Here is a 13,018-nt window from a genome sequence, read left to right on the forward strand (position 1 = left end):
AGTTCATGCACTCTCCAAAGATTCCTCATATGAGAGCAACGGAAAGGATTCTTAGGTACTTGAAGACTTTCCCAGGAAAAGGAATTCTATTCAAAAAACACAATAAAATTGAAATTGAAGCGTATACTGATGCAGATTAGGCTGGTTCTGTTGAAGACAGGAAGTCTACTTCTGGGTATTGCACGTTCGTTGGAGGAAATTTGGTTACATGGCGAAGTAAAAAGCAGAATGTGGTTGCTAGATCAAGTGCAGAGGCTGAATATCGAGCTATGGCTCATGGTGTTGCTGAACTATTGTGGCTTAGGACCCTTCTTGGTGAGCTCGGGATAAAGGTCGAGTATCCTCTCAGGTTGTACTGTGACAACAAGGCTGCCATCAACATTGCAAATAACCCAGTGCAACATGATAGGACGAAGCATATCGAGATTGACCGATACTTCGTTAGAGAAAGAATAGTCTCAGGGGAAGTCTGCATTCCTTATACTCCTTCCAAGATGCATATTGCAAATGTACTAACAAAAGGACTATCTTCAACGAAATTCTTAGACTTACTTGGCAAGCTAAACATGATTGGCATCCATGCTTAGTTGTTTTTAGTCATATTTGTGTCTTAAGTTCTTAGTTATTGGGCCTAAACTTGCTTAACTTTTTATTTGTCTAGGTGTCCCATCACTAATCAAGGGCATTCTAGTCCATTCATGTAACATTACTTTGTAAACATCTATATAAGATTGTAGGGCCGGATGAAGTGAGTAAGCCGCCATTCTCAAATCTTCTTCTTCTTCTTCTTCTTCTTCTTCTTCTTCTTCTTCTTCTTTGGCTGTTGTTTTCCAGCAAACACAAATCCAGTATAATTGGATAGAATGATGGTTCAGGTATAGGATTTTCAGAGTCCATTCACAGCCCTATCCCAAACAATGTCAGTCTTATTTTTCATTATAAATAAGTTTTCTATTCATCAATTAAAAAAATGTCAGGTTCTGTTTGACAACAACTGAAATTGCTGAGCTGAATGGCTTATCGCTTTATCTTTAAGTGGATGACATAAATCATAAGTAGTTTATTAGTTTCTTAATGGCTAAATGGCATGTTCAGTATACTAGTAAAACCCTTAAATATTTATTATACGACTATTTTAGCAACTAAAAGACAGCTATAAGTCATTCACCTGAGCCCCTTTAGCTGTTATCTAAAACAATGAAAATGCAATATTAGAATTTGTTCTAACTGAAACCAAAGACAAAGCAATATCCAATTTTCTTTTCTGCAAGTAGAAACTAAAGAATTAAAAGCACTTCTATTCCCCTAGCAATATACTAATTTACATGTAGAAATTTGTCTGATAAATCAAGGTAAGAATAAAATGAAGTCAATATCATAAAGTAATTAAAATATTTTGAAAGCACAAGGATAGGTTGAGATAAATCATTTCAGTAAAATACCATTTTAAAAGTATTATACTTACCATGTTGATGCCCAAGAGCTTGAGGCAGAGTTTGATGTAAATTATACATATCATCTTTCTGGTCATCCTTTTGAATACGAAATGCATAATCCATGTTCTCATTGAGATTTTCTGACAAATAGAAACAACCAAGTCTACCATGTTTTCCTTCAACCTAACAAAAAATGGCAATCAACACCATTCACATACAATGTGAAATGAACATATAATAGATTTAAAAGAGTATTTTTTTCAAATAATAAACATAAAAAAGTTTTGGATTACTATAAAAACAATGTGACTGGGGCATGACAGAGAAATATCCTATATGCAGCATCTAGAGAAAACTTTCTAAAAAGATTTTTAAAAAGTGAAAAATAAAAGGCAATGTTCAGGCACTGCTATAGGGTCCATCTTAGGTGCAAATGTTTTAGTTAGACAGCTACATTGGTCAATGACTTTAATAGTTGTTATGTATTTGAAAAAAAAAAAAAAAAATGAAGCATGTAATTGTGGTATTTTTGCAGCTACAAGGAGGATACTGATCAACCAACTCCAGAACATTTCCACAATTTTGTGGACTGAATATAGTTAGAGTGTTTGAAATTTTTAATTGAAAGATCCCACGTGTCATGTAATTTTTGAACAAAGGAACCTATTTAAGATTAGAAAAAAAAAACAAGTGATATCATGATTCACAAAATCAACAATATTTGGCGAAATTTCTCCAAAATTTCCCCATTTTGGTAGGGGAAAAATAAAATTATCCATGAATATTTTCTTCCTAATATCTCCAATATATTGTTGATACATCCTATTGACTTCTCACCACTATGCCCCTATTCACTTTGTGAGGAGGTGGCTACATTTGCATTTCCACCTTTCTCATTCCCATTCCTTTTTCTAGTGTTTGCATTATTGAGTCTGGCAAGCTTAAGCTTTGGATGCAGCTTCCAATAGGTGTCATTAGTATGTTTAGGCTTTTTGCAGTATTCACAAATAACATCTTTCTTTCCAGTGCTGACCTTTGGCTTCATCCTAGCATTAGCATAGTGATCCATCTGTGGCTCTACAGACTGAACCTATCTCCTGCTCTCCTCACTACTCACCATAGCATAAGCCTGAGATAAAGTCACCTCATCCTTCGCAAAAACATTTTGCCTCACAATATCATACTCCGGGTTGAGTCCAGTAAGGAACTCAAAAACCCGATTTTTGTCCACCAGGTTCCTATGTGTTTTGGCATCCTTTGTGCATCCCCAAACCACAATCTCCATCAAATCAATCTCCTACCAAAGAGATTTTAGCATAGAGAAACAAACGGCTAAGGGCTTCTCCCATTGTCTTAGATTATTTACATCATTCTTCAATTTGTAAGCCCGGGCAACATTCGATTTTTGGGAATAGGTATCTGTGACACTATCCCACACCTCCTTTGCAGTTTCCATCCACAAGTAGTGTTGGATAATAAGTGGATGCATAGAATTCACTAACCAACCCACTACTATGTAATTCTCCTACATCCACCTCTCATGGGTAGGGTCATCCTCCCCTGGTTTCTTCTTGCTCTCGGTGATATAACCCCATTTCCCTCTACTACAAACATGTATCTTAATAGACTAAGACTAGGCTAAATAATTGGTCCCATCTAGCTTCATAGTAGTCACTGCCCCAAAAAGATTCTCCATTGACCCCCCATGTCCAAACCCGAAATCTGTGGGATATTTGGTTTCTCCTCCAGTTTGCTTCATTGAGTGAAACGAAGATCAAAATAAATGCCAACTAAGCTAGAATTGCTATCCCAAGCAAAAAAATTACTCTTCAAACATTACAGGAATCGCCCAAATGGGAGAAGAGGAGAAAGTTCAACCGCTCCTACCAGAGGTTCCAGAACCTTGTCATACTCAAATCACCCTTAATGAAAATCAAAAGGCTACCCTTTGATCCCCAAGCGCCAGCTTCAAAGTTTCTCTAGGACCTATAACTAGTTTTCTCCAATTGTCTAGGGTTTTCGAAAAAAAAAAAAAAAGAAACCCTCCAAGAACCTGCCTTGGGCTTCAACTAGGAATGAAAATTTTCACAAAACCTCTACAAAAACCATCCCAACTGGGCTACATAAGCTGCTTCCAAATCAGCCAATCAATTCTCCATACACACAATGTATGGGCAAAGAAAGAAGAAAGAAAAGAAGGTGAGAACCTACTCTAAAACCAAGTTGTAAATCACACCTACAATAGTCTGAATTAAAAGAAAAGAAACATGAGAAAAGGAGATTGAAGAGAGAGAAGTGACGGAGGAAGAAGATGGAAGAAAAGGAAGAAGAGAGAGTAGCTTAAAACCTCTCTTCAGCCCCCAATGATCTCTTTTATTCTTTTGTTGTGAAAAATAAGGACAATTACATGAGTGCCCTTAGTAAGGCGTCCATCACTAAAGACGACAATAAAAAACAATAAAAAAGGAGAAAACATGCCCATAACTAAGGCCCACTACCTACTAACACAAGTCATAAACATAACTTAAAGAAAAACAAAGAAACTAAGGCCCATTCAGCCCATTATCTCTACATATACAAAGCAACCAGCTGGGAGAAAGCTTCCACCCTAGGTGGAATAGGGTTTCCCCAAACACCTCTCACCACCGATCTCTCTACCCAATTCCTCAAGAGAGCTTTATAGAAAGACTTCACAGAAAATCTTCCATTACTGGACTCCTTCCACCACCTCATATCCCTTCTCTCCACCTGCAACTCAACCGGTTGTAATTTTGATAGCAATTCCGCACACTCATAAATCTCCCACTCCAACAAAGGCCTTTTGAACTTTGGGCACCACATCACCCTTCTTGAATCACTTCAAATTTTTTCTAAAATAGAGGTATCTTGTTTACTTAACCTATATAAACATGGGCACAAATCACACCCACCCAATCATCTTCCCAAAAATTTATGGCCAATCCATTTCCAACCTTATAGGAGACAAAATTAAGAAAGGCTGATTGGCAAATCATTATTCCTTTCCAAACACTTAGTCCATAAGAAGACCTTACCTCCTTAGTGTCCCACCCAAAACCCACCACCTGATATTTACACACCACTACTTTCTTCCACAGAGCTTCCCTTTCCAATCGAAACCTCCATAACCACTTTCCTAGTAAAACTTTGTTAAACAACTGCATAAAGACTTTGGACCTCTTCCAAGAGTTCTCAAATACTGATATAATAAGGGATTGGACCGAAGTGGCACAAACAGAGAGGCATGTAGAAAATGTATGGGTGTAATGGAGGCCACCATCTCTTAACTAACTAAAGCTGAACTATGATTGCAGCTCATTGGGTAATCCAGGAAGAACAGGCACAGGGGGCATATTCAGAAACAACCAAGGAGGGGTAGTGAGTGGCCTTGTCTTGTATTCAGGACCATTTGGCTTTGGAGACTCAGTTCAGGCTGAAATATTGGCTCTGCTACAGAGATTGAGAACTGCAGTTCATCTTGAAATTAGGGAATTGGAAATTGAAGGAGACTCACAACTAGTCATTAATTGGAACAAGAAAATCAGTTCAGCCCTTGGAAATACAGACCTGTCCTCAGAGAAATCGACACCCTAGCAGAGAGGTTTAATTCTACTTTCAGCTGGATAAGAAGGACTACCAATGGGATGGCAGATGTATTAGAAAAACTGGGAGTTGACAGGCCTCTCTTGATTTGGACAAAGTTGTAGTATGATGTAATATAGGGTGTGAAATTCCTTTAATGATTGTACTCAAGTTCATGAATTTTTAATGAAATCTTTTTACTGATCTAAAAAATTCCTTGTTAAATAACTTCACCCTCCTAATTCCTAAACCTCCCTCCTCTTCCCTACACACCCAGTCCCATTTCACTAGATGATATTTCCTCTCGTCCCCTTTAATACCCCATAGGAACTCTTTCTGCATCTTCTGAATATAAGCCTCTATCCATTCTGTACTTAGCATTGTCAACAGTAGAATCAGTGAAAAAGTAGGATTCCATGAGATTTATCAAAAAAAAAGTAAGATTTCATGAGGTTTTACAAAGCCACAGTAAATGATCCAACCCCCAGATTGTGAACAGCATCCCCCACCCGAATTGTATGGGTAGGTTGTGAACAGCATCTCTCTCAGTTTTCTCATTAATATACTTTTTTATTGGTTTACCTGAGATTGCACCAGGTTATTTTTAGTAGGCAAGGCTCTTATTAATGATTTGAGGTGAGATACTGACTAGACTACTTCTAATGCTTAAAGAAGGATTTGCTAGAAGAGGCTTAGGTTTCAAGGGAAGTTAAAGTCAAACAGAGTCGTGGCCTTTTGAAGGGGATAAGCTCTGAGGAGGGAAGGTAGTCCAAGGAAGTGACAAAGTTTAAATGTTGGTCAACAGACCAAGCTTCATTGGATTAAAGTAAACTCATCAGATCTTGTGGGAGGCTGAAGAAAGGGAGGTTGAGGCAGTAGAGTCAAGGAAGGAGCTGTAGGGGAAGAGCCAGTACATGAAGATTGATTGGTAATTCTGAAGGGTCCAGAGGGTTATGTAGAAGTTTTATTGGAGCTGGGTCTTTAGGAGTTGTTGCGTCTTGAGGCTTGTGTTGGCTTGTATTTAACTAGGAATAGGATCTTTAAAATGAGCAATCAACTAGTCCACAATAGCTGAACCTGTGCCCGCACATATTCTTCTGTAATGTAGTATTTTGCATTCATATATTCATCTATTTATTTCCTTTCATATCCCCAACAAACTGCAAAAGAATCATGTCCCAATTAGCTTCCTTGTTTCCAAAAAATAAAGACCAAGGGAAAAATAATCTGAGAATGAGAAGAACAGAATACCAGTGTTACCAGACTCAAGAGCGGACCAGATGGTTGAACCAGTGATACAGTAACCTTTCCAAGTCCTGGTTAAATGGCAGTTTCGTGGTTTGAACAGGTTAACCAGCCAGTTAACTGGTATAACCATGATCCAGTGAATAATCCAGTTTTCTGACTGGTCTAAATCTAATAACATTCTTGAGTATCTTTTCCAGACTGAAGCATAGAAGGATCAAACAAATTCAGCCACTCTACCATGCTTTAAATACTAAAGTATAGTAGGAGATATAGGGCATTACCCCTTAGTTGTAATTTGGAGAATTTGTAAGGAGAGAAAAGAAGAATATTTGATGAGTACAGAACACTCCAGAGAATATGTTGAGACATCTGTTCATCCATCTTGGATTGTCTTTAAATGGTTCGAAGATTTGAATTGGACTGATATCAAGTCTCAATGGGATGAGATTACGAGACAAATATTATTTTTCCTGGTTTTGGTGTATATTAGGTCATTGAACTGATTATGCTTTTTGCATTTGATGCATACCTTCATGTATCTGGAATTCTACTGATACTTTCCTTCTTTTCAATATTATATATTGAAATCACCAGTCACCAATAAAAATGATGGTTAAGCCACTAGGAGATTGAGTTGAAAATTCCATTTTCTGCCTTACCAGTAACCTTTTGAAGTGCCCCATAGTTTGATGAACATACTCCATTGATACAAGGCCAGACATTTTGAAATCAGCTGATCAGAGACAAATATGTTTAAGTCAGTAGAAATCTATCATCATAGTAAGCATGAGATGGTAAGAAAAGATTGTCAAATAGAAATGTCAATAAGGTATAGATTTTTAGTGGATGATTGGGATAGCGCCCCCGATTTCAACATGGCAACATTAAAACGATGTATGTTATAATTTTGGACAATGAAGACAATAAAAACCGCTGATTTTAGAAATGACCAGATAATACAAATACAAAACTAGGTTTACACTCATTTATAGGATGTACATGTACTACTTGAGCAAAACTATCAAAATGATATATCTTGAATAACTAGACCCAACAAAGAGTGAAAATTAATTCTAATTAGTAGATTAAAATCATGATATATGCTTCGGCATACATGAACCCTGCTCTCCAGACTGTAGTCTCAGGCAAGCTTTACCTTGTATAGGCTTCCCTACCTCTTCTGGGGATTCTATCAGAAAATAGCTATAATCCCTTATCAAAGTCCTTAAATTGGATGTCTCTAGGAGTTGGGAGAGATTGGAGATTGAGGGAAATTCACATGCAATCATTGGCTAAAAATATATCTATGCAGAAGACATGGGCTATGGAGAGACCAACTTAGAAAAGATAAGGTGTTTGTCTCCAGATGAACAACTAATTCAGATGGATCCCAAGCTCTACCAATGCTCAAGATGACATGATGATAAGAAAGAGAGTTGGTCAGAGTGTTGCTAACATGGGAGGCAGGCCTCATGGGTTAATCAGTGTCCTGGAAGGATTTACTTGTATAACCTTAGATATGGAACCAAGATGTTTAAGTGAACAAAACTGACTTGTTAAACCAGATAATCTGAGACCTCTCCTGTTATTGAGGGGGAACAGCATAGTGAAAAGAAACGACACAAGGTACTCCTATTTATTGCACTAAGAATGTAATAATACATGGGGAAGGGGGTAATAATCATTGTTTGAAAATGGGACATGAGGCGAGATACCAGAACCTTCAGTTGAGTAAAAGCATGCGTCTCAAAGCCTAAGTCTGAAGCTTCACAAGTTAATTTTTAATTAAAACACGAAATTAAAAAAATGAATATATAAGAGAAGAGCACGTAAATGAATAAATGATCACATAAACAAGAAAATTAAAAATAATAAGAGCTTTAGTGAAAGTCATTGCATTATTCCAAGCCATTCAATAACTATTAAAAGACCTTCAAATGTAAACTGTAAAGTACTGTCTCAAAATGATTTTAAGCATGTTGAAGATACAAGCACAAAAAAGCATGTACATGCACATAAGACATCTCAAGGTGTGAGGGAATATGCCTTGTGCCTTCAGGCATGATGTTCAAGGATGAACTCCTTGAGCCTCACCTTGAGGCTTACCTCAAGACATAAGCCTTATACTACTTTTAAAACACTAATAATAACTAGGGTTTTACCCCATTTACCAAAAAGAAGGTGCACCATAACCACCACCTTATAACAATACTCTCGCAGGCCCTCAATTCCTTTACTTATAAGATGTGTAGCAAACAAAAGTATCTAGGAAAGTGCTTGAATTTCTGAAAATTGTAAGTAGGAGAAGTTACTTGACTCGATGAGCTTCTGCAGTTCGAAAGTTGAGGTTTCAATGCTCCTCTCTCTATCATAGCTATCTTTTATCAGAGTCCTGGAAAAAGCAGTTGGTCTCAATGGAACCACAATAGCCGCCATGTTATCCATGCTGCCTCTCTCAAAAGCAGTATTCACTATACAGTCGGCAAATGAATGCATGCATGAAGAAACAAGTTCTGAGTGAACATGGATTTGCTTGTCCGCAACCCATAAGAGATCACAAATGTCCTGTGTGGTTAGCTTTTCAAATATGCCATCAGATGCGATCACCAAGTAGCTATCATTGGAAGTTAAAGGTAACCAATCTGTCACTTCTGGCGTAGGTATAACACCATAACTGACAGTAACAAAGACCAAGTAAGAGAAGGTTCAATCTTGGACTCTAGATATAAACAGAATAGGACCAAATTTAAGGTTTTTTTGGAATTGTTGGAGGGGGAGATAATTAAAACCACAGACCATTTTTTTCTGGGTTGACCAATTGAGAATCATACCTTTTAAGGGACACATCACCAATAGCTCGAGAAACAGCCAATTCACCATTGACTCGAAAGATACCACCTCTATCAACAACATAACCGCCGGCAGCTTCCACCCTAGACCTTTCATCATCTCTGTCAGGATGATGATCTCTGGTCAGTTCCTTAACAAAAAAATGCACCAATCCATTGGAAGCAGCTAGCCTGAATTTTTCGTTATCATTTATAGGAATTATAGCACCATTCTGTCTTTTCCTTCTATAGAATTTTGATAAATTGCCTGCAGATTAAAAGTCACACAGATCAATCAATATTTACAACACTTGAGCACAGAAAATGGTAGAAAACAATTGTTCAACTAGATCATATATTCAGGATTAAAATGACACAAGTTGCACCTTTTTTTTTAGAAATTGTGACACAAGTTGCTTTTCACAAATCACAATCATTAACAATTAAAAACTAAGTAAAAGTTCTTTTGGTATTTTAGTTTAGACCACTGCCACTATACAACCTCCTTTATAAACCATAGTCTTCAGTTATTCATGTTGACAGGGAAATCCTACAGCATACCCACCCATTTCCACCCCTTACAAGGCCAACTTAACTTTGGTGGTCATAACAATTAGGGAAAGAAATAATTAATTCACCTTAGCTTATATAGTGGAAATTGGTTGTCTTGGTATAGGCAATTTACAGAAAACAAACGTGGCTTTACTAGGTGAATGGTTGTGGAGACTACTTGTGGATAGGGATAAATTGTGGGCTAAGGTAGTGGTAAAAATTCATGGGCTTGTGGTGGATGGTTGGGATGCTAGAGTACTGACTAGGGCCACAAGATCCTCTCCTTGAAAGGCCATTCATACCATTCTACCTTCATTTCTTCCATTTATCAGGTATGATTTGTGCTATGGAAATCTTATAAAATTCTGGGAACATGCTTAGGTGGGGAACCTTCCTTTAAAAGGCCAATGCCCCTCTATTTTTGCCCTCTCAAGGTACAATGATGAGCCTATTTCCACCTTTCTTGTCCCTTCTAGTTCAAGAACTGATTTTTATTGGGACATGGATTTGAGAAGGGGACTAAGGGATTCAGAACTGAATAGTGTTTTGGCTTTGCTTCATATAAGGGTCCTTGTATCACACAAAAACTTGAAGGGATGAGAAATCCATCATATGGATGGCCGAACCCTGCAGGAAGGTTGGGCGAAATTTCAACGATTTCTCTCTCCCACGTGGGAATCACATTCCCTATTTTAGAAAACTGCATTTTCAATGATCAATCTTGAACCTAAACCAGACAAGATCTGAAACCAAAAGGGAGTGGAGGGCTATACCTGATACGAAGTAACAATAACCTCCAATGAAGGTGTTCACGCCCAAGGAAAGATCCAAAGGCTACTTCCACCGAAGATGACACGGTGCAGGATGAAGCAGAATCAGCAGGATGGCTCTTCAACAAGAATCTGATGAAGGGCTAGTGCACACGACTTCTGATTACCTTTTCTGCCAAAAGGTAATATCAAGAAAACTTCTTGATCGCTCCCACAGGTGGAGATCGAACTGGTATGGCGGCAAGAGTAGGAGAGAAGGAGACAATGCAGTCTAATTGTGTTGTCTCTCTCTGATATCAGCAGTCAGATTAGTTTCTTGTGTGTACTGAGGGTTCGCCCTGCTCTCCCATTTATAGCCTTAAAGAGAGGTTCTCCTAATCCCATTAGGAGTTTCCGAATCCAAATCTTGTATTTGGATCTGGACTCTCTTTAAGAGATAAGGATAATCCCTTATCTTATCTGCAGATAAAGATCAGCCCTCCTAATCTAATTAGGAGTTTCTTGATCCAAATCTTTATTTGGATCTGGACTCTCTGAGTGGATAGGGACAATCCCTTATCCCATCTGCTGATCTAAATCCTAGAACCGCCCTCCTTTAATTAATCTCATTAAGCCGATTCAAATTGGGCTTTAAGCCCACCAAGTCTATCTGCTCAGTTACCCTCCAAACTGCTGCCTAGTTGGATATCCTTGTATGGCGTAGGACCCAAACATTGATCTACACATCAGCCACATGGGTTCAGCCCAGCCTCTGTTACAAGGCCTGGCCGAATTCACTATAGGAGACAGTGAACCCCTGAGTCCATCACCATGGGCTCTTAATGGGCCCAACATTTACACTAAATGGTCCATGGGTCAAGCCACCTTATAAAAACCCAAAGACTATGGGCAGATGCAAAATTAGCCCATCAAGTATTACCCTCAATGGTCAAACACTGCCTGACAAGAGAGGACTTCTCCCTCGGCTGCAAGGTATAGTGTTGCACTCTCTACTCACATGGATCCCGAGAATTAAAACCTTTTGCAAACATTTTGAAACCATAATATAAATATGTATCTCTTGTGAATAAACCCTAGTTGATTCTAAGTCAAAGTAGAGAAGAAGAAAGAAAAAAGAAAAAGAAGAAGAAAAGTGTTCGGCCAGACTAGAAGAGAGAATGTAAAAAATTACTCTCCTAGCCGACCCACTTGAATTTTATTCATAAAACTTAGAGTTAAATGAAAGACAATTTTGTCCCTCATAAAAGATGGGAGACATAACTTAAATTCATATACAATAGACCTTTCACTTTCAAGAAGATACACCAAAATGACCAAAATATCCCTGACTCGAGCATTCTAACACTCCCCCTCAAGCTGGAGAGTATATATCATATAGTCCCAGCTTGTTACAAATGTAATCTATTCTTCCCCGAGACAATCCTTTTGTGAAGAGATCTGCCCACTGATTTGCTGAGCTCACATGAGATGTAGTTATTACCCCACTTATCACTTTCTCTCTCACAAAGTGACAATCCACCACAATATGTTTAGTTCTTTCATGGAAGACGAGATTGGATGAGATGTGAACAGCAGCTTGGTTATCACAGTATAGTTTCATGGGTTTGTCAATTGAGAAACCCATCTCCTGTAGTAAGTTCTTCAGCCATACTAGTTCACAAGTGGTATGGGCCATAGCCCTATACTCTGCTTCTGCACTACTTCTTGCCACCACTGTTTGCTTCTTGCTCTTCCAAGTTACAAGATTGCCACCCAGGAATGTACAATACCTTGTGGTTGACCTCCTGTTTGATATAGAGCCAGCCCAGTTAGCATCTGTGTACCCTACTATCTCAAAAGTTCCTCCCTTTTGGTATAACAAACCACGACCTGGAGCACCCTTTAGGTACCTAACAATTCTCAGAACAACTTCCCAGTGAGGAACCCGGGGATGTTGCATAAACTGACTCACCACACTCACAGCAAATGATATATCTAGTCAGGTAATGGTCAGGTAGTTCAACTTTCCCACCAACATTCTGTATCTTCCAAGATCATCAAACTCTTCACTCACATCCACACTTAACTTGCCATTGAGTTCCATAGGAGTCTCTGCTGGTTTAGCACCTAACAACCCTGTTTCTTTAAGTAGATCAATAACATATTTTCTCTGACATAGGTTGATCCCCTGTTTTGACCTCGCAACCTCTATTCCTAGGAAACACTTTAGCTTCCCCAGATCTTTCGTATTGAAGTGGTCCTGTAAGAATTTTTTCAGCCTATCAATTCCATTGTTGTCACTTCCAGTTATGACAATATCATCCACATACACGACTAGCAAGATTTTCCCATCCTTTGAGTTATAGCTAAACACAGAATGATCAACATGACATTGTTTCATCCCAAAGGCCTTCACCACTTCACTGAACCTACCAAACCATGCACGTGGAGATTGTTTCAATCCATAGATTGCCTTTTTGAGCCTGCACACCTTACCAGCCTCCCCCTGAGCAACAAACCCTAGTGGTTGCTCCATATACGCCTCCTCAACAAGATCACCATGTAGGAAGGCATTTTTTATGTCAAGTTGTACGAGAAGCCAATC

The 13,018-nt window shown here is 38.5% G+C and overlaps 1 protein-coding gene across 14 annotated transcripts in view; it reads right to left on the reverse strand.

Annotated features, from left to right (window-relative positions):
• Positions 1–13,018, reverse strand: part of LOC148879128 (uncharacterized) — a 207,098-nt gene that overhangs the window by 167,516 nt on the left and 26,564 nt on the right. For all 14 annotated transcript variants that reach the window (XM_088960546.1, XM_088960544.1, XM_088960551.1 and 11 more), the window contains exons 5-8: positions 9,116–9,380; positions 8,597–8,958; positions 6,944–7,017; positions 1,466–1,619 (exon numbers count right to left, since the gene is read on the reverse strand). In XM_088960546.1, coding sequence (XP_088816672.1) covers positions 1,466–1,619; positions 6,944–7,017; positions 8,597–8,958; positions 9,116–9,380 — 855 coding nt within the window. The remainder of the gene's footprint in view (positions 1–1,465; positions 1,620–6,943; positions 7,018–8,596; positions 8,959–9,115; positions 9,381–13,018) is intronic.

This window comes from Nelumbo lutea, chromosome 1, assembly GCF_056320005.1.
Source record: "Nelumbo lutea isolate HS-2025 chromosome 1, American lotus-T2T, whole genome shotgun sequence".
NCBI classification, from domain to species: domain Eukaryota; kingdom Viridiplantae; phylum Streptophyta; class Magnoliopsida; order Proteales; family Nelumbonaceae; genus Nelumbo; species Nelumbo lutea.